Consider the following 25,739-nt stretch of genomic DNA (forward strand, 5'->3'; position numbering starts at 1 on the left):
TCTGCATACATGAAAAAAGAACAATCCTTCATTCCTACACACGTGTCACCCTTTAAGGGAATTATTTATTTATCTGATGGCTTGTTCAGGGAAATAAGTAATCACTAAGTACTTCAACACATAGAAATAACTTAAATATGCAGGTGAACTCAAAGAAAAGAAAAGAAAGAAAGAAAAAAGAAAACTGAAACTTTCGATTATCTTAATTGTTCATCAGTCTTTAATTATATAAATTGAAGGTATTATTCCATTATGACTTTGATAAGTCTGACGTTTCAAGACTGTCAAAATGCATTATTATCCCCTCAAAACTTTAGTTTAAAGGTGCACCCTATCTAACCTTCAGATATACAGATCAAAAGGTAGCAGCCTTCCGCATATATATTTAAAGAGTAGACATGCAGCTATGCGGGGAAGGCAATGTATGAATCTATACTGTGCCAACCATGAACCTCTCTTCAGCTAGAGTTAGTGTTAACACTGAATCTGGGGAATCCCTCCTCTGTCTGACAGCTCTAGTTACAAAACACACACCATTGCTGTCTAAACACCTTCATCAGGGGTAGATAAGCCCAGTCTATGTACCAGGGACACAAGCCTCATCAACCAGGTTAGCCTCCAAACATATCTGATTTCAGCATCATGCCAGGTTGAGTAACAGAGAAAGTACAAACTACTGACTGTACAAACTCTCTGATCAGCCTACTCATTACAGGATTCCCTACCCCCAGGGATTCCCTTTGCTCAGCCATGACCCACAGGCCACTTACTTGCAAAACCAGACTTTGCCTTAATCTCCCACCTGCACTACAGCCACTTGAATTATACAGCTTTCGTGCTCAATTTTAAAGCCAAGTTACCATGCTTGGAGAGTTTTGGGAATCTTATCTGACTCTCCCAGGACCTAAAAGGAACTGTTTAGGCTAAAAGTGCTAAGAAAAGCACAGGTCAAATAAAAGCTAAGCTCAAAATAAATGAAGAAAAAATATTTTCCAGTTTGTCATTTGCTTGTGGTTACAAATTCAGAATTTGTACGGATTGGATTCTGACAAAAGATTAGTAAATTATATCCAAGACAAGTCAAAGTATACATGGAAAATAGCATTAAAACCAAAATCTTGCTTACCACCATGAGGGTGACGCGCTTTCTCTACTGTTTTGTGGTGACAATCTGTTTGCTTGTACCATTCAGATTACAAACAATATTTTAGTCAACACTTTTCACATGTACTTATTTGTGTTGTCATGTTGTGCAAAGATAATTATTCATGAAGACATACAAATAATCAAACTGTATGATGTTCTCTGAGTTTTTTTTTCTTTTCTGTTTCTCAATATTTTCTTCCACTGCAAGAAATAATTTTTCTAGCCCTTAAATGGGCTGGAAAATGGTCAGTTTCAGTGTTGAACATTTTGTTCTTTATTACAGTTAAATGACCATAAATTTTGCCTCAAACAGGGAGAAACTTTCCAGTAAGATATATCACTCTAATTTCCAAACAAATCTAAAAACACCTTTCTATAATCAACAGATCTCAGGCAAAAGCTGCAACTCTGTCACGGGTGAAACAATATACATCACCCACTGTATGGTGAGAGCTATACGAATGTAATGTTGGTCATGACGTCTAGGCTCACAAATGTGGGTATCATTTTCTTCACACCCAATGAAAGTAGACCACAATATCTGACAAGATATCCGACACATTTGCCCAAAGAGGTGCAGGGCAGGATGGCTGTGCTAGCATTGTCCTGAAAGACTTATCAAGACTCTATCAAAAATGGGTTTGGATTCATACAGGCTGGCCATAATGCTGGCACACAGCTGGAGTATGCAGTAAACCCAGCTCTGTAAGACATTATCATACAGTGATCCAGACAGTTGATGGCGATTTAATCTCGCATCTCGGGCAGGTGGGGCAGCCTTTCACGTCATCAGGGGTATCAGTGGGTTGGTCTTACAACATACAAACCAACAACAGCAATAATACAGGCAACCTATTCTCCTGTTATAATACACATAACCAACTCAATCCCCCCACCCTCAAAAATAGCCTGCAAAACATTTCCAACAGAATGTGGTGTTTACAACGTCTGCTGAAAAGATCACAAAAGCATATGTGAAGCAATTTCCGCTGTATATACATGTATACGCAATAGTACCTCATCGAAACGGAATTTCACATGATGTCCAATATAGCACAGGTAGCAACTATGTATACTATAAACGTAACGAACATTTAGCTTAAATTTCGATGAAAGATTTATTTACATTTAAATATGCAAGGAGTCTGAACCACTAGGTAAAAAATATTAAATTTAATCCCTTGAAGATCAAAAGCTGACAAATGGCCGTTCCCGAGAAACTTTAAAAAGAAACACAAGTGTTATTTATGTTTTGTGTTTCTGGTGTTTAAATTTTAAGTAATAAGAAATGACGCCTGCTGCTTTAAACCTTACCCTATCACAAAATGCATCGTATCACCAGTGTTTTCATGCTGCAGACAAGACAGATGTTTAAATCTTTACCTCAGGCTAGAGTAATGTACTGATGCAAATAAATATGAAATGGAAATTTAATATTTGATGTATCAGATCTGTATTTCTTATCAATTCATGAATTCAAAATGTTCTCTGAGGAGGGAAAAATCCCCTGAACTACAAGCAGGAATACAGATATGTATTGCTTAATCTGAATTTTTTTCCTGAGCCAAATGTGCTGAGTACTATCATGTCAAATAGGACTGAATTTTTTTTTTTTTCAGGTTTTTTAATGAAGTAAAAAGAACAGATGTTCCTGTATATTTCAGCGACATAAATTAGACACAGCTGGAAAAGCATGTCAATTTCTGATTAATAATCCATAATAAACAATTCTCATCATTGTTTCACCCTAATAATCGAGGACGCCTATCCACAAGATGTGTATTAGCCTCGGCTAAAGATCGATTTGGTGCACCCTTAAACCTCTCCGGACCAAGATGGATTGATAATAAACTGGAGAATTTCGGCTCATCTATCTATGTAAGTAGAACATCAGTACAGTACAGCAGACATAATCACTGGCAATAAAATATTGATTGGCGCTCAGATGTCGTCGTTCAGCAGATAGGATTAAGATTAACTGAACCCGACCAAGACGCGAAGATAGCAAATCCATTACCAAGACTTGTCACCTAAACACAAGAATATGCTTGGCAGCCTCAGGTACCAACCAATGGAATGTGTGAAGGGTTTTTAAAACCACGGTTAAATCTCACATGTTTTTTTTGTCTCTCACATGGTTATTCATTACGCATTAGATAACGTTTGTAACAAACCACATAATTATTATGTGAAGAACATGAAAAAAAAGGCTGTTATGAAATTTCAACAGAATAGTCAGAAACATACCAGCATGCTCCTACCCAAATCATTGCAGTTTTCAACATTTCACACAAACCTGGAAGCGAGGCATCTAGATTTTCCCAGATTCAGAGAAAATACATTTGAAATCAGATTTGATTTTAATGGCCACTGTATATTAACAGTACCATCAATGTACCGGGTATCTATTAAGCAAGAGTAACTTTGAATTTCAAAATTTTAACCTTCTGAAACGAACTTTTACAGAGCTAAAACCACATTATTGACACTCCCTTGCTCAATATCATTCCAATCAATGCTGACAAACTTAAGTCTTTGAATTTCTGCTAACCAAACAGCACCTCCAAATAAATAAACAAACAAGCCTGGTGAAAACGTTATAGGTGTATTTTTTTCCCCATAACCTTTAATTTACCTCTTAAAATATCATAAATATTCTACTTAACTTTCTTCTATTTGTGACGCAGTTGTGAACCACTGATTCCTTGATACAAGCCTCTCATATGTTATGTTAATGGGGGCTTTAAGCTACATGTACAAGTACAAACTAGAAGCCTTGGCATGTGTTTATCAAACGTCTGCAAGACTGGAGTCAAAACTCCAGTTAACAACTCCAGCTACAATTAAAATTTTCCACTCTGAAAAATTGTACGTTGACTCTTCACTGCGGAACAATGTACAAACCACAATCTGAGCACTTTCCTACTCTGAGTTTGGTTTTCTAAGGACTTTGCTGTTTACGACTTAAGTTTCTTGATAAATTCAGGCCCATGAGTCTACCTACAACAGTGAGTTATGTAGAACATGCTGCAGTAACAAGTGGCTCCTCAAATGTCTACAATATCTATGTCTTGTCAGTGCACTAAATGGACCATGTATACTAAACACCACCTTCGTCTCCTAACACTACTCTTTTTATTTGCGAAACACACCATGAAACAGGATACTTGTAAATCTTTGATAAAATGTACCTCTGAATTCTGAAGACTTTGGTACATGTACTTTTACCAACAGGTCCACACAGTCTTGATTCTCCACATAACTTCATGTATAGCTGTCACTTACCATATGTATCTACTCCTGAACAGATCCAGTAATACAACCTATTTGTTCTGGCTTACCACTGACAAATGCAGCCTGCTCTACATCTCCATGCAGGCAGCCTGGATACATAACCAAGGCTTGGACAAACTCCCAAGTACTTTCCAGTTCAGGCATGACAAGCCAGATAACAGAATATCAAATAAACAATATAAGGGTAAAGTTAAAAGGAAGGGCAACTCCTGGGAATGTCAAGTTCTGCATCTATTTGTTGATCAGAATCTCCAAACATGGCAGTATAAGAGACTGATTTCCTAGGACTTAACAGTTTGAAGTGGCACAGGTATTTAGGCAGGTGACCTCATACCTGGTTAGTTATCTTGGGAACACCTGAACATCACTCATTAGCATTATCAGTATTCAATACAGGATTGTTATTATGTCCTTCAAAATCAAATGAGCAAAAATCTTACTTATTCTGCATTGTGAAACTCCCACTTTACAAAAAACTCACGTATATATAAACTCCACATTTTCTTTTATTTCATAATATTTGTCTTCCGTCTCTTGATCTGATTTTTTTCTTCCAAACAAAATCAACAAATGACTCTACAAGACATCCTGGATATACAACCTGTAATGAAGTTAAGTATGTGTTGAAGTAGCCATATCAGAGTGGCAATCATTCTTTGATTATGCATACACTGAATACGCAACCTGTATAGCAATCGTAAACATAACTGTCTGAGTCTAAAAACAGGGTAATCAAAACGAAAATTGTAGACCTCTTGCAAACAAGGATTTAAAAAGACATAAAAAAAATTTCAAATGTACGTAACAGATAAGGACTTTTGATAATCTTTGCAAATCTTGAAACTTTTAAGACTGACTAATCCAGCCGAATAGATACAAATGCCATCCACTGTACTCGGGGTACAGTACCACGGGAATCGGGCTACAAACAATGACTGACATCTAAACCGATACACTCTATTAACACGTGCAATTTGCTGCACTGGATTAGCATTTGGTTGAAATCAATGCCACACGTAATGCTCTCATTCCAGGATAATGTCATTCTTGTAGCAGATGGCAGGCCGCCCAGGCTAAAACACTGTGCTGGCAATATTATGAGATCTGCTGTTCTTCCCTTCACCATTTTTTTTTTATCTCGCGGACATTAGGACATAACGTTGAATAATTCAGAGATCACCTACCTGAAGGACGGTTTGATGGAGTTTGTTGGTTCGAATCCGCTGTAACCCAGTATTGATCCCTCGTAACTGTCTTAAACTGGCCTCTGAAAAGTCCAAATGGGAAATGATCAGGTGGTTTTATGACCTAGAAAGTTACCAACTGTGCTGCACAGCATCGGTATAAACAAGGCGGTTGGCAAAATCCAGCATCCCGGCTTGGTGGCGGGATGAAACCACAGGCCTTCAAACAAAATCAGAGAGTTCTAGGCAAGGTGCTGAAAGGTGGAAAAAGCCCAGTTCCCCTCTGAGGAAATCTACCCATCCTGGGTCAAGCAGGGCAGACTAGATCCACAGGGAAAAAGCTACCAGGCAGGTTTCTGCCCTGGGATGTATTAAACACTGCAGCTGACTTTGTTTCCTCACCCCCACCACATCTTACATCACTATGAAGGTCAGTCCATATCTACCAGGCTCAGATAGGTCCTTATCTTTCGATCGGAGCAGGACACCGCAGACATAACAGTCACTGACGATCCACCTTCCCACAGCAGCTATCTAGCTTTAGCCAATTTTCACCCGCAGAAAGGTAATTTAGGAGAACCCTCCTTGTGTGCCCGTTGGCGAAGGTGCGTGACAAAAATCAATACCCAGTAATCAAATGCGCACAGATGCATCAGGTACACTAGCAAACTATGGCTACGTGAGCTAATCAAAGGTGAATATATGGCAAAACACTCTGACTGTCCCTCAACCACACCCTTACTACTAAACACACATTCACATAGCTCAGAGTTTGTGACAAATCAGTGGTGACAACTGCCATAAAATGGGACGAACATCTCAAATTACATGCCAGAATTTTATAGCAATCTGACAGAAGCAGGATTAAAGTTCACATACAATGCATGTTTCCTACAAAAATTAAGGTAATGTAAAGAAACAAAAGATCAGAAATAGATCAATGTTTTTGTTGTGAATGAAGTACACATTATGACAAGGATTTCAATACATAATGCTCTGCTTGGCTTTGCTTTGCCTTCAACTTGAATCAATCAATCAAAGCGCTCTCATCATATAAAATACATTTTGATGTCTACAACAGCTTGGTTTAACCACATTCACAACATTATTACAAAAGCTCATCAGAGATTAATTAGCCCCTTTGCAGGCTTTGGCTGTGATTTATTTTTTTTTTTTTACTATAGTTTAGCAATTTAACAAATAATATTTCACTTATGGGTGGAGCAAACCAACAGAAACAAACTAGTATATACCCATAGCCAATTTCTGGAAAGATTGAGTATCACAGAGAAAACGGACAAATTTCATATGTGCAATTTATTTAAATGATATAAAATAACATATTTTAATTTACACATATGATATTAGCAAAATAAAGCATAATTATAAATAAAACAAAAACAACACAGCCTAACCTGATGGATTTCAGTCTTTTTTACAAATGAACACATCTAACCCTGATGTTACTTAATTGTCAGGTTGGTATTGGTATAACAACAAGAATTCCATATAATAAAAAAAATAAAAAATGAACTGCCAACTGAAAAAAAAATTAAATTGCATTAATCAAACCATCAGAAAAATGATTAAAGTAATTTGCACTAACATAATTACTATTAAACACAAACATGAGAAACCACAAATCTCACCTGAAACCCTCGACCAGCTATTTTCCACAATTACAATCCCGAAATGCAGTGTAAAATTACTTTTCTTAATCCACTGTTGATCGAACCTCAAGCGAAAACTGGACTAATATCCACTAAGCTCTGTTAAACTTATAATCCTTAAAATCTGAGGGGTGAAGAGCTTTTGTATTTCCCCCTGCCTCCTCCAGGGCTTAACTGTCCCTCCCTCCAGAGGACTGGGTTCAAGTGAAACTAAAACAGAACCAGTGCTAACTGTACAGTACTTACAGGCTGGCCAATAGAGACTGGTTCCACCACTGACAGGATTACATCTTACATTATTTATAGAGCTCTAGCAGAGTAGCTGGCTTCCACAACCACATGTTTAACCTGGATTGGTACAGCAGCCACATGCTGGTGGCCAGCAGCAGTCCAGCAGAATCCGCTATAAACACCCCTACTGATGGATGAGCACCATATAACAGCCAAAACAAATACCAAACGATAAACAGTTTCGCTTTGATGGGCAGAACAAATTGATGTCAGTAATTTAGATACTATTTTTGTCATCAGTCAAATGTTGTCAAAATGTGTTGCATTTTTCTTTCTTTGGGGAGATTTTGTTTTAATCACCGCATTTGACCAAATATTTAAAACATGGCTAAGATGCTCATTTTCTTACTCACCTTTTCTAATATTTCCTTCATCTTTGAAAGATGTTTTACAGTCTAACTGTTCCTATAATAATATATAATAGCTAACCCAAACTACCAAACATAATTTACAGCTTTTTGTTTTCAGAACTAACTTGAAAACTGTTTTGAAAATGAAATAATCCCAAATATTTAATCTTCTAATAAAATGTTTAACTTTTAATTACAAAATTATAAACTGTGGTAAGGAAAAAAAAACCAGGTCACATTTTTCTTAATTTTAACACAAAGAATTTCATAATCACAAACTTAAACGTACCTTGTTTCAACAAACTACGAAACTGTCTGAATAGCGTTTAATTATTTTAGTTGTTAACAATTATTTACACATGGCCGGCGGTGAGAACAGTCAAGATCATCGGATCCTCCAAAAAATGTCTGCCAGCACTGCCAATGTTTCATGGATTGTCTAATGCAGTCACCACGTGCCAATAAATACAGTGTAGTTACACCAGTTCCAACAAATTCTTTCACCTGTTTTTTTTTTGTTTTTTCTCTCGCTAAAAGTCCAGCCTATAAGCATTCCACAGTTGTATGCATCAGAATAATTTGCTTCGGATTACAGCGGTACAACCCCACAACTTGAGGCGAGACCACCTGCTATGATAATAAGTTTGGCAAATCAACACCATGAAGGTTTATTCTAACTTTTAACAGGCACGTTTACAACGGAAACTGACAATTCAATGGCACATTTTCGGAAGCGTTCGCATATAATATTAGTGCATATGTACTGACCATCAACTGAAAGGTATAAGCAAAATAAATCTAAGAAAAATGCCAAATACATTTCCATGTGTACATATACTTGTTATTTTCTATCATTCATGACACCTGTGCAGTACCTGTTGAAAATAATTCATATGTGTCAGATGATGCAAAGGGAATACTGAAATTTTGTGTAGGCATTTTCGGCATTGAATACTCAAAACACAGCACTGCAATTCCTTGGGGTCTTAGCTAGCATGATGTCAATCAGATGAATGACGGTGGAGAAAGTTCTAAGCATGGATGAGACAGACAAGGGGATGAAAGAGAGGAAAATATAAACCATACTCATAATTTCGAGATTTTCAGCATTTCTGAAGTAAATTCTGAACATTTCTCTAATGCATTTTTGGACTAAATAAAGAGGAATTCTTCCAAACAGAGGACAAATCTCATGCCTGTCTAAGGCATATATACATGTGTATACATACCTGGATGTACATATATAGGTGACTCTTCTATCTTAAAAGTACTAAATTTATATATGTATATTTTTCTTTTGTCTTTGATATGTAAAAGAATTAGCTATGCTCATCTAGGTTTTTTCTTCTTCCAAATATTTATTTATTAGAATGTTTCAGTACCGATATGTGTATAAGTGGACCAGAGACTGGTCAAGCTTTCAGCTTATAGGCGGTATTTGGACAATTGGAATTGTTTCAGTGTGCAGGTTAGGCGTTCTTATGGATAATTTTTCCATGTTCATATGAACATTTGCTTCCCTAGTTAAATTAGTTTCTACATATTTGTTAGAGCTTTGGTTCAACATGTACATAATTATAGAAGTATAGTTTGGATTCAATCTGTTTTGACATTTACTTGTATTTCACATTCACATATTTCAATAAATGTCATTATCATTATGTCATATAGAATTTTTTAATGCAATTTTCAGTTCTGCATCTTGACAGATTATCTACTTAAAAGTGGAAAAAAAATCTGAAAATGCTAGTTAAGAAAATCCATGAATTTTTTTGGGGTCATACTAAATCAATAATGGGATTCTCAAATTCTAATGTGACATTTTTGACAGTCTCTTGCCATCATATTCAATTTGCATTAATAGCATCCAATAAATGTCATCAGCAAATGAAACACAAAAAATAAGCAGGCTTCTTTTTTATAGCAACTCAACCATCACTGCTACTGGTTTTATTATTACCCACAATAACAGCTCTGTTCAGTTGTTATAACACACCTATGCCCCCTTAATTTGTCTACAGTACAGAAAACGACCAAACTTGTTAAAACCAAGAAAAAATGGAAACACTAATATTGCTTCCATGTGAAAGTTCTAATCAGGTTATGTGTACAAAATTTCAAAGATCTATTGTAAATACTTCAAGTAAATAAACACATTTCCTGAATGAAAAATAACAGCTCTGTTCAGTTGTTATAACACACCTATGCCCCCTTAATTTGTCTACAGTACAGAAAACGACCAAACTTGTTAAAACCAAGAAAAAATGGAAACACTAATATTGCTCCCATGTGAAAGTTCTAATCAGGTTATGTGTACAAAATTTCAAAGATCTATTGTAAATACTTCAGCTAAATAAACACATTTCCTGAATGAAAAATGGCTTTAAAAAAAGTGTTCAAAAATTTAAACAGGTCATGTCCCTAATGAGGAATAGGTGTGTGTGAAAAAATTGTGGTAGTCCTATCTCAAACAGTTCCCGAGAAATTATGTCCAGGAGTAATACATGTACACACTTTAATACCAACAGACGGACAGGTGTATATCAAAATCAATGTCACAAACCTTTCCTGACTGGTCTTAAATAAAATTTAAAAAAAATAAAATAAAGAAATGCAATGTTACAGGGAAACAAGGGTCATACAAAAATACTTCAAAGTGCCATTTTCCGAGTAGGACTTTATCCTTCCATGCAAATAAAACACTTTTGTAAAGTCAAAAGAATTCTCAGAGTCAGGCAAAATGAGTGCCTCAAGTTGCCAGTGGAATTTCAGGTAGACTAGAGTAATTCCTTGGTTGTTTATTTCACCAAATGACTGCATGCAGGACTTTGGCCCCTATTTATTTTAGTAAATCAGGAATGTTCTGATACCTGAACATGCAGGTAGACCATTATCCTTTGTGTTACTTGACTGACTTTAAATCCTATAATCATCATAAGCCCATCATAAGCCATGGATATAATGTTTTATTTTAGAATGGACCATGTGTGTATATCACTCCAGGGTATTCTTTTTTTTTTTTTTTTTTCATCAGGAATTTTCTGCACATCTGCCCTAAATTGCTACCATATATCAGGAAACCTTTGTCCTTACATAAACTCAGCTCATCCAAACACAAAAATCTAGGTATTTTTTTTACCTCAGCATTGCAAAGGGCATTTCTATACTGGTTAATACGATGTATATAATACAATACAATTCTATAAAAAGATAAATAGAAAAATATTACTAAAACACTGGTGCTGGTCAGGTGACACCATGAGTAAATATATCCTGCTATCAATGCCAGTGCTTCTTCCTGATAATTCCTCTTAACTCACAGTTCCTGTCAAAAGAAATCGATCAAACATATTTATACACAAGTGCCATGTTCAGGTTCTGGGTCGTGTAATTGCTAATGCTGACAACAGAATCTGTGCAAAAGATGGGGGCAGGTTGATCCGACCAATCAAATGGCTCGGTCGTATATGGCAAACTTGGTGATATCTACGTCCTGATGACATGGCCTCAGTCTCTGTTCAAATAGCATGGGTGGGCGAAAACAAACACAAGGGTTGCAAGATGAAAATCAATTTGTTTGTATAGGACTGAAAAGATAGCAAGGAGAAAACATTCCTTAGTTTCCTTAAAAGAAGGATGCTGATAAAACAAATTCCAACCAAAAAATAGTTGTTCATTGCCAAATTAATGGAGAGTAAATCTTTCAATTTTGAAAGAACTCTGCTAATCAGGTAACATTTATTTATTTGATTTATTTGATTGGTGTTTTATGCCATACTCAAGAATATTTCACTTATACCACGGCGGCCAGCATTATGGTGGGAGGAAACCGGGCACAGCCTGGGGGAAACCCACGACCATCTGCAGGTTGCTGACAGACCTTCCCACGTATGGCCGGAGAGCAAGCCAGCGTGAGCTGGACTTGAACTCACAGTGACAGCATTGGTGAGAGACTCCTGGATCATTACGCTGCGCTAGCGAGCTAACCGACTGAGCCACGGAGGCCCCTAATCAGGTAACACTTTCTCATTCTAGTTCCTTGTACTCAAATGACACAGTCAACATTGATGACTGCAAATTATATATGCTTGTGTCTTTGCAATTATCAGTTTCATCAAACTTACACATTGCAAGCCATAGAACCAGTCAATAAAAAGGTTTTAAAAATATGCAATCAATTCTTTGATAATATTACCATTCAACATACATGAACTGTCAATATTTATAGCAGCCCTCAAACTATTGTGCAAATTTATACAGCTAATATTACATTGTGAACTAGAGAAGTTAAAATGAAAATCTTCTGAAAAAATGGAATTAAAAAAAAAATTTTGATACTATTTTGACTAGATTTTAACATCATCATAAAGAACTGGCTATATCTTCTATCGTTAGAAGCAATCCAATCTATGTTTTAAATTATTAAATGTAAAATGCAAAATTTAGCATATTCGTGGTAACTTCTTTCAAGCATTCAGTCTTACACTTCAAGCTGTTAAATAGCTGCTTACCTATGTCTGGATTTATGGTTGCAGGGAAAAACTTCCTCCTGCCAGAAATCTTGATTAAACATTGCCGATTCATTACATGCCACACTGCTTCACATAGCTTACTTGCGAAGCTTTATGTTTCTGAACAAACAATTTGCTTCGCGAAAATGAGAACGTCCTAAGTGAACTCAAGAGTTCTAAGGGCTGCAGAAAACAGCAAGTGCCTGGTGAAATATGGCACCTGTGGAAAACTTTCGTTTATGCTGTCATTTTAGCCTTGTGGAACACTTGCTTCAACAATTATGTCCAATTCGCTTTGACATAAAACATTGTCTGCTGGACAACCATTGGCCTATAAAACATACCAAACTCATGCACATACAGGTGATTACAGACAAAAAAGCAATGTAAACGAAGCTCAATGGCCCAAGTCCTCTAGCGTCTGGTGATGGTTAACCCATGCTTGGCATTATACAGTGGTAAAAAATGATCTTACAAGGAACATTGCTATTTGCCAATGATATAATCAACAGTTTGAGAACATCAATGTGCTGTCATGTTAAAGAGCATCACACACAATGCCAACAAAGTTTGCAAATTTTAGATCTTCACGTAAAGTGTTTCGGTATACATGCATGATGTGGTTGTGCCAAAACAAATTACGGACTGACAAGCAGACAACATAATACCATAAACATACAACCAGTAATAAGAGGGTGTACAAAAAGTAACGAGTTTTTTTTGAGGTTGCAAAGGTCAAGAAATTAGTCCATGTAAAATACAGGTCATTAAATTCTACCATTTATACACTATAGTGGCAAAACACCCTAAATGACCTAAAATTTTCACTCACAAAAGTGCATTTTTAGAAGCAAATAAATGTCTCAAAATATCATTAATTGTAATAAATTTTGGTGCTGAAACTTTTTCAATACAGTATCAACCCATGTTCTAAGTTTACCTCAAACACCTTTCTAATATCAAGAGAACTCTCAGAATTAGGAAAAATGGGCAAGTTAGTCATGGATGAAATTTACGGTCATTTATTGTATATATGATTATGAATGGAAACCTTACATGTTGTGATAAGTGTACCTGCATGCTGAGGCCATGACCACTGACCAGTACAGGTCAAAACGCCCCGTATATACATGTACGTTATACATGATAGTATATTAAGTACAGGTGTCTAACACTCTCTAGCTGCCACAACACCATATTACTGATCATAAAGATGGAACACTTTAGACCACATAGGGATGAAGCCATTTACAGTATGACAGGATGGGAGCAGTGTTGTACCAATGCTCCCCACACTTAAGATGGTCTGCAGTACCACCCCTCACATATGCCTCGAGCTATTGTTGGTGTTTGACTTGGCACTTAAAGCCATTCACGTCAGAATCCCAGCCACATGACAGCTAGCTTTAGTTATCCGTGACAGTTGGCAAAAACAAACTGGATCAAGACTATAAAGAAAACGAAGGCATTGATGGTCACTTAATAATGCTCACTTCATTCCCCACAGGTTTGTTTCAGTCACCATTGTGGAAATTCAGCAAGATTTTTTTTTGCTTTTTAAGCTTCACTAGTAGCCTATTGAAGATGACAATTCAGACCAGAACAAGGCAAAAATGGCACCAGGAAATAACCAAAGACTTCGAGAAGCCATATAAAGGAATGTGCATTGCATAGTTCCATTATAGTCAATTTTTACCCCATGCTTTTCCGACATCGTTTTGTTAGTGTACCTCACTTGTGTTTCACAACACGCCCATATTTCATTTATATGACAGTTCATGCATAATTCAGGGACAGTGTCTCCATAAAGTGAGATATGACTTGGGCCAATAATCAGACCTTCAATATAATGGATAATTTTATGCGAACAGAAGTACAAATTACACTAAATTCTCGACCAAATTCGACCACAGATGTATAGTATGTTTTGTTATATTAGACGAACGCCATCTAATTTATAGAGTTTTTTTTGTAACTTCGGTAAAGTTCATATCTGTCCCAACCTGAACAATACAAAGTCATCAAAATCATATATATTAAGTTCTCAAAGAGACACTTTACTGGTCAAATTTGTTGAAGAAAGGTTAGTCTTAACATACACAGAAACCTTGTTCCACCTTCCCAATTTTAATAACTAAGATCCAAAATACAGGCATTAAAACAACATTTCAAATTTTTGACTTTAGTCAAAATTGCCTGTGTCAAATCAGCCGCAGGTTAATGGGTAGTAAGGCCAGGATTAACCAGCGCCTCTGGTTCAAATCACAGAAGAATTTGGGTTGGAAAATCCATCCTGATTTGCAAGGGTCTAAACAGCTTGTGGGACAACCTTCAGTAAGGGTTCAGGTTTCTTATAAGTCGGAAAGGAATAAACATAGAGTCTTGGCAGATCCTCTCTAATTGGCATGATCATGATGAAATCAGTGTTACAAGCTCATTGCCTTTGGCGGGCAAGTGATGTAAATTATGCATGTGTAACTCTAAAGAGAATGCAAAAACTGTCGTCCAAAAATGAACTCTGACAGTGTTCAGAAACCAGGATATAAAAGCTGATGACTATACACAGAAAACCATTACCTAATTCTGCTTGGGGCTCAGAGGCATGTAAATTGCTCCTATCTAAGCATTTAAATGAACAATTAGAATAAAATCTTAACTGAGGTAAATTGACAAGAGACAGCATTTCACTGGTTACGTGTGACCATTTGCCAGCTATCACACTGTTGTTGCTGCTCTGATTTTGCTCTCTAAGCTATAAGTCTTGACAACAATAGTACAAAAAAGGTTTTGATGATAAACATTCTAGCTTGAATTTGTTTAAATAACTATCTATATACTTAGCTGTCCGTGATTTAACTCATATTTCAGTGGGTAATTTACATGAGGGTTTGCTCACCACAAAGTAACCATTGGTTAGAGGTCCACCGATGCATCTCAAGTAGCAGCCCGAAAACACATATAATCCATAGTGACTAACGGACTTGGGGAGATTTGGTTTTAAAATCAAGGAAGTCGCAACAGTGGCAATGACTCGGGCACAAGCATTTAACTAAAAGTGGCAAATGATTTCTCCTGAAAATAAAAGTCCCTAAAACAGTACAACAAGAAAAGCTCCACACTAGTCGCAATCCTCCAGGGTCAGAGAACATCTTAATAGAACTGTTAGATTCCTCATTACTCCATACAATCAGATCCAGGGCCACCACTGTTTCTGACCAATCAATGAACAAGTCTCAAAGCCAACAACAGTAGAAACTCACCTAAGACACTTGTTGTATTCTGATTGGATGAGACCGGCATGGAAATGGTTTCCTCAGGGATCTCAACCATGCGTGGCGACTGAGGGCTTAGCTGAGGCTTATAGGATGTTTGAACGGGGGCTTGAACAAGGTGCTTGACTTCCTCCTCTTCAAACAAATTGTCATCCTCTGGAGTTTCATCCACTTCTGGAGTTTCGTTGGCCTCTGGAATTTCATCAACTTCTGGAGTTTCGTCCCCCTCCGGAGTTTCGTCCTCTTCTGAAATATGCAAACTCTCGGTAAAGTCTGCCTGTTCTGGCAGAGTGCTGGACACTTCTTCTTCTTCGTCGTCCTGTTCTAAGTTTTTCGTAAATCCATTTGAGATCACCTCAGTTTCTTGTGTGGAGCCATTTTCGGACAAAGCTTCATTAAATTGGCCAGTTTCTTTAGTGTTTTGCTCTTTCCCTTCAATTTGTTCCTCACTGGTGAGGGTGTCTGAGATAATTTCTTGCACTATACCTTCTGTGGAGGAAAAAGTAAATGTGATAGCAATTAATGCACCATAGAAAATGTGTACATATAAATAACATTTTATGAACAAGAATGACACTTAAGTTCACAATGTAAGAATTCAACACCATGTTGGATTCATCTTCAGGAAGGACCGTAAATAGGAAGGAAGTACACAGTCATTTCCTATTTACATCTATTATGTATCCAGTCTAAATCACATTAATATTCTGCTAAGAGGTGTCTTGCTTCAGTGAGCTGAAGAAGAAGAGCAAGATCACATACACATGGAATGTGATAACTCTAAAACCTATCTGCAAATACACATTGGCAACTTGTCTTCGAAGCTTTCACACCGCACAGAGCACAAACATTACTTCTGCATTTTTAAAGTAGTGGCAAAGAATCTTCACATAAAAAACTGAGCGGTGATAAGAGCTTGGCAATGAAACTGTCAATACAAACTCTGTAATGAATTCCTTCTGGGAATATCAGAGGCAGCCTACAGAAGGCCCACGTCAAGTGCGGCCACCAGCAGCGCGGGAACAAAATATGGTGGGCTGCCGAGAGAATGGGACTTTGATCACTCTAAAGGCTTGGCCGTGATAAGAGTCCAGTGGTTCAAGCAAATCAATACAGGACTGGCCGACAGATTCTGGTGTCGGAATACCCTGTCAATCAATACGCACAGAACCTCCCCAACATTTCACCACTAGTATAAGACTAGGCCCCCAAAGCCATTCCCTGTACATCAATAATACATGTCGATTCCTTTCTATATCCCCAAGCAATTCCCAAATTGGCACCATTTTTTCACCAAGAATTTGTCAACAAGTTATGCAATATACAATATAACAAGTTTGTTAACAGCTAAATGAAACCAGACTGTTGCATACTACACATCTATTTATTTTCAGCCTCTTAACTCAATGAGAAGATAACATCTTTCTTTTCTTTTTTTATCAATGCAATAAAATATACTGGAATCACACTGACAGGTTTATTTCACTTTGATTACATCTGGACCATATTCCATAAGATGTTCAAGCGTCAAAGACAATAAATACTTATATTTCTTTCGATTGATCTGTGTACACAATATGATCAACCTGTCGCATTAGGCAAATTTTTCAGAAAAATTTTTCCTTTTTATGGATATATTTCATTTAATTAGCATACCTTCTAAAAGAACTTCAAACTGACTCGAGGTTGGTGAAATCAGAGAATACACAATGTGATAATCTTTTAACATTAACAAATCTGTAAAAAAAGTCTGGGCCATGTTGTACCTCGGCCCCTTGTTAGAGAAGACCTTTAAAAATCGAAGTAGTTGGGTATCATTAAATAGACCACCTAAAACCATGCAAAAATATACTTTCACTTGTTATTTAAATCTTTTTGTGAAGACAGTTAAAGGTGTTGAAATATCAAAATACTAAGGTTGGTTATGTGGACCATACTATTAGAGTCTTGGAACACGAAACTGAATGTTGGAAGAACTCTTTTCGCCCATTCCTTTTCGGCGACAACAGGGAAAAAAGGTGATGTGACGTCAGAGTTCTCAGATACCGTCAGAATGGCTCATAAAGCCCACCATAGTATTCAAATATTTGAATGGCTTGAAGTTTTCAATTGTCTGTATGATGAATCTCACTTCAGATTTTATCTTTCTTTTACTTTAAGTGTATGAGAAATGTTGAAAGATAGGATGTCAAAACTTTGATGTACACACTTGGTTAAAGAACAAATAAGACAACACATGGGAATACTTGTTACAGCTATAAAAAAAAAATAAATGACACAAAGTACACATTACATATTTTGAACCTGATTTAGAAAATCACTGTAGGCACTCCATCCGAAAATAATCAGAACTCTTAATGTCTTGAAACTGGAGAGATGAGAAATGAAAAAGGTTAGCGGAGGCTGGCTTGATAGGCACAAACCAGAAGCATTAAGGAAAAATTACCAACAATGGATCAATTGCGCTTGTGCTCTTCAACGTTGCAACATGGTCGATGCGAACTCGTGTCTCAACAGCAAGCCCGCCATTTGGCTTTTCATTCCACAGAAATCTAAAAATATGACTAATGGCTTTTAGTGCTCACAACTGCCATGTCTCAATGATTTTAATGTGATTCCATAAATATCGCTTTGTTTGAAGTCCTCAATATATGGAGGTTAATTAATATAGAACTATTCTGGTACTAAGGCGTCTCCTCAGGTTTCTTTGCTATGGGAGATTGGTGTCAGATGTGGGATCATTTACATACAATCTGTTTAGTTTCATGCACAAGAGATCATTACCTAGTTCTGATTGGCTGAATTCTATTAGTGAATTAGTGAGTCCTCACACTTTTATTTGATTGCTTGTATCACAATGAATGAGGTTTACTGTCATTCAGTTCACAGTGTTGGCCGTATACACACTTAAACCATCATCACCATGACCTTTTCCAATATAATTTCAATTTGCTTTTCAAGATCTTGTCAATAAAGATTATGCTGGGATAAAGTAAAAACTAATCAGTTAAAATAGGTATCATATTAGGTACAAAAACCAATCATTTGAAAAGCAGACTAGAGAGAACTGAGACAGCAGACAGCAAAAAATTGTAAGGAGTTTCATAGGTAGAGAAGAGAACTCTGCTTTTTCCAAATAAAGACATTGTCAATAAGAAATGATGATTTCAAGATACGAGAATAGACTAGCCATAGAGCAGTGTACAGGTACACTGAAGGTCACTGTGGTAAGTGGGCAAAGGAAGGGGAGATGGGATGGGGGTTGGTGGGTGGTCACAAAGTCTTTAATACAGGATAAATCTTGAGAATAAATGAGAGTTTACCTGATAATGAGCGTGCCCTGACAGGCCAGTCTGTCTCAAATTGCCTCTGGTGAAATCGGTTAATGTTCTGCTCACTGTTGGACCGCACACGCTCTTCAATAATGCTCAGAGACTGAATGTCTTGTTCTGGAAATATGACAAGAGCAAAAAGCATTGAGGAAACGAAGGTAATGACAAAGAATCACTGGCAGTCACACACACACACATACACGCACGTAGCTAGCATTAGCGAAAAGCACCTCTCTTGGTAAAAATCCTCGACCTACATTGACTCGTCAATTTAATTAAAGGCGCTAAATGACTGCTGTGATCCACCTATCAGCATTCAGGGACAAACTGTAGCCTTAGGAGAAAAATTCGGTATCTTTGGGAGATCTAGTGTCACACAGCCACAGTTTCTATACCCAAAACATGGCAGACCAAGGACTACATTATATGCCAATCTCTGAAGGAAAAGATGAGCGGAATGACAATAGCCCTGAGCTACAACAGTGTCCTAGACAGTCATGAAGTTTAATGGCAGAGATAACGTGTATCATTCTGACCATGAACAATTTACAATAAGGTCAAACCCATCCAAATGTACTCAAAACCTGCTTTAAGACTACACCTTGAGGGTGAAATACTGGATAACATCTACTACAAGAAAGACCAGCATGCTTTTAACACAACACATGAAGACTGCATTAACCATCGATGACAGCAAACACCAGAAACAAAAATGTGTTGCTTTAACGCCTCGAACATTCATCGTGAAACAAAATGGTCTGCATCACCAGGATAAACCACTGACAATGTGTCCATGCGTGGCACGGTAGAATGATCAGCCACTCTGGTCACTGTGTTGACCATCAGGGCATAGTGACACCTTCCACCTGACTGACCCACGTCGTATCAATACCAGTGTTTAATTAACACAACACTCTATGCAGTACTAGGAAGTCACTGAAACATGAAGGGTTTAAGATAAGCTCTTCTAAGTCATCATGAGCATGGAAAGCAACAGTTGGCTTCTTGTGACAGAGCTTTTGGACACCTTTACTGTACACTTTTAGACATTTTACAAATATTCAAAAATATTATAAATAGACACCTGATATCAGATCCATGGAAAGTATATTCCAAGTACAAATTCTGCTACTACTGGTACTAAATATTACTATTTAATTGTTTTCAAAAGGGCACTGGCACTCAGAGGACCTTCTGGTGGAGCATAATCCCAAACACGGTTTCATGTCAAGGGATTCGCATATATCCAATCTTATGAATCCTGATATGTGCAAAACGGATGTAACAAATGATCCTGAATCCTCAGAAAATGACACAAAACTTCAGTGTTCACACCTCTCCTTCATTATAGCATGCTTCGTTACAACATGCACTTCAATATATAAACAGTTACAAACACTGTAGTGTTCACACCTCTCCTTCATTATAGCATGCTTCGTTACAACATGCACTTCAATATATAAACACAGTTACAAACACTGTAGTGTTCACACCTCTCCTTCATTATAGCATGCTTCGTTACAACATGCACTTCAATATATAAACACAGTTACAAATACTTCAAATTTCACACCTCTCCTTCATTACAGCATGCTTCGTTACAACATGACTTCTATATATAAACAGTTACAAACATTTCAAATTTCACACCTCTCCTTCATTACAGCATGCTTCGTTACAACATGACTTCAATATATAAACAGTTACAAACATTTCAAATTTCACACCTCTCCTTCATTACAGCATGCTTCGTTACAACATGACTTCAATATATAAACAGTTACAAACACTGTAGTGTTCACACCTCTCCTTTATTATAGCATGCTTCGTTACAACATACACTTCAATATATAAACACAGTTACAAATACTTCAGTTTTCACACCTCTCCTTCATTACAGCATGCTTCGTTACAACATGCACTTCAATATATAAACAGTTATAAACACTGTAGTTTTCACACCTCTCCTTTATTATAGCATGCTTCGTTACAACATGCACTTCAATATATAAACAGTTACAAACACTGTAGTTTTCACACCTCTCCTTTATTATAGCATGCTTCATTACAACATGCACTTCAATATATAAACACAGTTACAAATACTTCAAATTTCACACCTCTCCTTCATTACAGCATGCTTCGTTACAACATGACTTCTATATATAAACAGTTACAAACATTTCAAATTTCACACCTCTCCTTCATTACAGCATGCTTCGTTACAACATGACTTCAATATATAAACAGTTACAAACATTTCAAATTTCACACCTCTCCTTTATTATAGCATGCTTTGTTACAACATGCACTTCAATGCATAAACACAGTTACAAATACTTCAGTTTTCACACCTCTCCTCCATTATAGCATGCTTCGTTACAACATACACTTCAATATATAAACACAGTTACAAATACTTCAGTTTTCACACCTCTCCTTCGTTATAGCATGCACTTCAATATATAAATATAGTTACAAATATGTCCCCAAAACTTTTCAACAAATTGTTGTTCCACACACTTCTTGTGAAGTAAATCTTCAGATTCTGTATCTTCTTTTCATTCAGAGGCTTGATTATTATGTAATTATTCAATGAACGCCATTAACTATGCTGATCTGGTTTACATTTAACATTCCTCCATTTGTCCATTCCTTATTATCACATCAAAGTCTCAGTAGTTGAGAAACTTCACAGAAGGCATCTGACTTATAGGCGGGTTTGTCCCACAACAACAGTGTTATAAAAACGAGGGAGAGGTGTACATTGAATGTAACACTGGGCTGTACAAAGAGCTTACCATTAAAGAACAAAGTTGTCTGAGCCTCCAAACCAGACAGAAAGTTCGACGAATGACACAAGAAGTTTCAAAAACCCCACAAAACACAATGAGTAATGTGGTGATCAACAACAACGACGTTCTGCTCCAGTCTGCTGGAATGGACCCCGCTTGACTGTAGCGGCTGACAATGCGTGGGCAGTTCATTTACGTCAAAACATCCACCTACATGCAGTCACACGTACTTACATGCCTTGTAATCACCCATTTACTGCTGCCTTCCAGGTAAACCCATGTAGGTTTTCTCCCAAATGAAATGTCTATTGATTTCTACCGTATTATAGTATCCTGATGTTTACCAGGTTCATCAGACTAAAGGCTTGTTCAAGTCAGCTTAAAGGCATGAAATAGGGTAACTCTCCCAGAAATGGATGCAATAATATTTACTTTTTACTTCATACTGGAGGTATTAAATTTACATCCATTGATATCTATTTTAGCTCCAGTAGATTTGTCAATGTTATATCCATCATCGGCAAATGTTGGCTACCCTAACCTAAGTGATACAAAGATTAACTTCAACTGGAACGATACATTACATATCTTACAGTAAATGTACTCTAATGTGTCTGATGTCAAGCATGATGTCATAGCTGCTCTGAATCCATCATCAGTACACTCTTTGGTCACGTGACCAGAGCACTGGAGGTGAAAACAAAGCCAACTTAACCTAGGTGAAATAGTCACTGAAGAAGATTTTAGCACAAGAAATGAAAAATATAACTATTAAGCAAGAAATTCTTTCTGCAAAAGTGATCGGGATGTATCTAGTCTCCATACATGATCGTATCAATGTCCTGTAGTACTTTGGAGTTTGCAATCGGCAAAAATCAGCATTTCGTCCATTTAGATCCATGTTACTTATCATCACCTGCTCCTTGCCAGGAACCCGAGAGCTCAATCTATGAATACACTTAAAATCAATATTTACTCAACATCTGTACTGTTAACATTTCAGCATGATTTGCATATTTGCTGAGAATGTCACCTGACTCTCAAATTCACTTTAGTCAAAGGGCAACAGATTCTCCGTAATATTTATTTATTTATTTATTTATTTATCTGATTGGTGTCTTATGCTGTATTCAAAAATATCTCACTTATATGACGACGGCCAACATTATGGTGGGAGGAAACCAGGCAGAGCCCAGAGGAATCCCGCAACCATCCTCAGGTTGCTGGCAGACCTTCCCACATACGGTCGGAGAGGAAGTCACCATGAACTGCACTTGAACTCACAGCAACAGAACCAGAGGCTCATGGGTCATTACGCCGCGATAGCGTGCTAACCAACTGAGCCACGGAGGCCCCTCTCCATGTAATAGGTAGTCAACATATTCTTAACACTGGTTCACCATGCCACAGCTAGACGCTAGACAAAATGCCCCATCAAGTCAAAAAATACAGAGTTAACATGCCCTGTTATAAATATTAATGCTTAATCCCCAAAGAAAGATTTACTAAAACTGCCAATCTTTTTTTTTAAGTTTTAAGACTGTCCTTACTCAATATTTCATCTTGAGATTTATTTATTTTCTTGATTGATGTTTCACACCGTACTGAAGAATACCTCACTCATGCAACAGTTGCCAGCACTGAGGTGGGAGGAAAATTAGCTTAGCCCGGCATTTCATCTTGAGATATTACTACTTTAAATTGCTCGAACTTAATACTGGCAGACATAGAATTCGATCTTTTCAAGAACAGAGTAAGGATTTTCAACACAATAGACGCATATGTCACAGGGTACAGTACAATTCCTCGATGTGAATGTTTCTGAATACAATTTTACACAACAGAAACTGTATCTGTGATGCAAGAAGCTTTATAGATCCTCATACAACATATGTGTGTACGCAGATAATGCATGATAGCTGGGAACATTGCTCATTCTTATAGACACACTGTCAACTGCTGATGCATTTAACAAATGTCACTCTTGTGAACCAATGGTGTATTATGAAATGATGCTTACAGTACAACAAAATGTCACATACTACAGGACCACACACAAAATAAACCCACAATTTCCTCTTTCTATCAACAGAGACCATACCCCAGGCATGACATCACCAGCTCATCTGTGAAGATCCATAGTGCATGCAAAAGCAAAACACGAGTTACCATAATTCACCTATAAAAGTTTTCAACATCTTGTCAAGTTTGTTTATTACAGCCAGTTTGTGAAGTCTGATAAACTTCTTATGAAATGAAGCCTTTATTTGCTACTGAAAGTGCATCTTTATGTAACACACTTCAGGTGTTCAGGTGTTATACAGTAAGTTCAGTATGTTTAACATGGACTGACCTTTGGAGCCTCTCAGTGCTCAATGTCAAGTCAGGCAGCAACAAATACCAGTTTTTACGTCTTTGGTATGACCAAACGCTGCTTTGATCTCCAGTCTTCAAACCATTAAACCAACGCAGTGGTTATATTCACAGATCATTCACCAGGCAATTAACATATAGGAAACATTTAAAATATTCTCAATGCACATTTTCATCAAAGAGTTATGCAGCATTTGCCAAAGCAATTCAGAGCGAAATCAACATGCAGCCATATAAACAAATTTGCATATTCATATTACAGGCTGTAAGTTCACACTTCAACATGGGTATGGTATACGATGTTAATAGAGCATCTTTATCACCAGCAGACAAGGCATCTAGGCTTTTGAGCTCATGGATGAATTGTCAACACTCAGGTTACATATGCAGATGAAGTCACAGGTGTGGAAATTCATCAGCCAAGCTATATGGAGCAAAATACTTTAGTGTCTCCAATTACATGTACCATGCATGCACAATTCACTTAAATTGTTCCTTGAATTTTTTACTATAATTTACCAAATGAATGATTGGGTTTAACGTTGTACAATTTAACGCGTTACAAATTAACAATTTTTCGGTTATATGACAATGACATTTCCAGATGACAAGCTAGATCATGTGAGAGTCTGATTAGCTAACTGAACATTCAGTGGTCAAATGAACAATGCTAAACACTGCTAGATTTAATATCCCAATCTCGACCATCACTGTGGATACAGTGGCCAAAAAACCCCCAAACAACGGAGATGAAAGCAAGCATCTTAAAAACACATATAAAAGCTAAAATGTGGACATATATCAAGGAGAGAACAACAGAGCTGCTTGTCCCTTGGGTGGTCAGGAAAGTTACCATGAAGTGGTCAATTACCCCGCATGGACCACACACCAGTTAAGGCCCTCCATCAACAATGCTTCACTCTCAGCACAGCCGCCATGGCAGTCCACACACTCACGTTAAATGGCACTGTCTCCTTCACCACAAGAGTGCAAAATATGGCAAAAATTCTCCTCCAAACCAAACAAAAACGACCATATGTTTGCTAAACTCATACTATGTTTAATTTACACCCAATCCCCCTTCGATTTTCTTTGAATTCCACTCTTACGGTGATCCAGACAATGCAGGTTTCAGTTTTCTAGTTTTAAAATATTCAAATACATTAATTATAAATTGGGACTACACCTTTAGCAAACCTTTATTAATTCTATGCCCTGTAAAAAAATAACAAAAATGTAATACAAAAAGTTGAGGATATAAAAACTGAAGTGCTTTTCAGGCCCAAATTTTGTAGCACATAGAAAAGACAAGGCAGGCTTCCATATGTAGGCTAATCACGGGGATAAAGTGTAATCAATGCCGAAGCCATTAAAGGTTTGGCAAAAGAAAGGGTAAGATTTGTGATCTCAGATCTTCTTTTTGGAATAGCGATACAAACTTGTAAGAAAAAAGAAGAGGTCTCAATGTTATTCATTTGTTGCTGTCCTTCATGTACACTCACACTGTTTCCCAAACCTATA

The 25,739-nt window shown here is 37.1% G+C and overlaps 1 protein-coding gene across 5 annotated transcripts in view; it reads right to left on the reverse strand.

The window, feature by feature from the left end:
* LOC135472312 (A-kinase anchor protein 13-like) overlaps positions 1–25,739 on the reverse strand; it is a 177,856-nt gene that overhangs the window by 87,201 nt on the left and 64,916 nt on the right. For all 5 annotated transcript variants that reach the window (XM_064751764.1, XM_064751768.1, XM_064751765.1 and 2 more), the window contains 3 exons: positions 19,042–19,167; positions 15,707–16,207; positions 5,625–5,707 (listed from right to left, as the gene is read on the reverse strand). In XM_064751764.1, the coding sequence (XP_064607834.1) occupies positions 5,625–5,707; positions 15,707–16,207; positions 19,042–19,167 (710 nt within the window). The remainder of the gene's footprint in view (positions 1–5,624; positions 5,708–15,706; positions 16,208–19,041; positions 19,168–25,739) is intronic.

This window comes from Liolophura sinensis, chromosome 8, assembly GCF_032854445.1.
Source record: "Liolophura sinensis isolate JHLJ2023 chromosome 8, CUHK_Ljap_v2, whole genome shotgun sequence".
Lineage (NCBI taxonomy): Eukaryota > Metazoa > Mollusca > Polyplacophora > Chitonida > Chitonidae > Liolophura > Liolophura sinensis.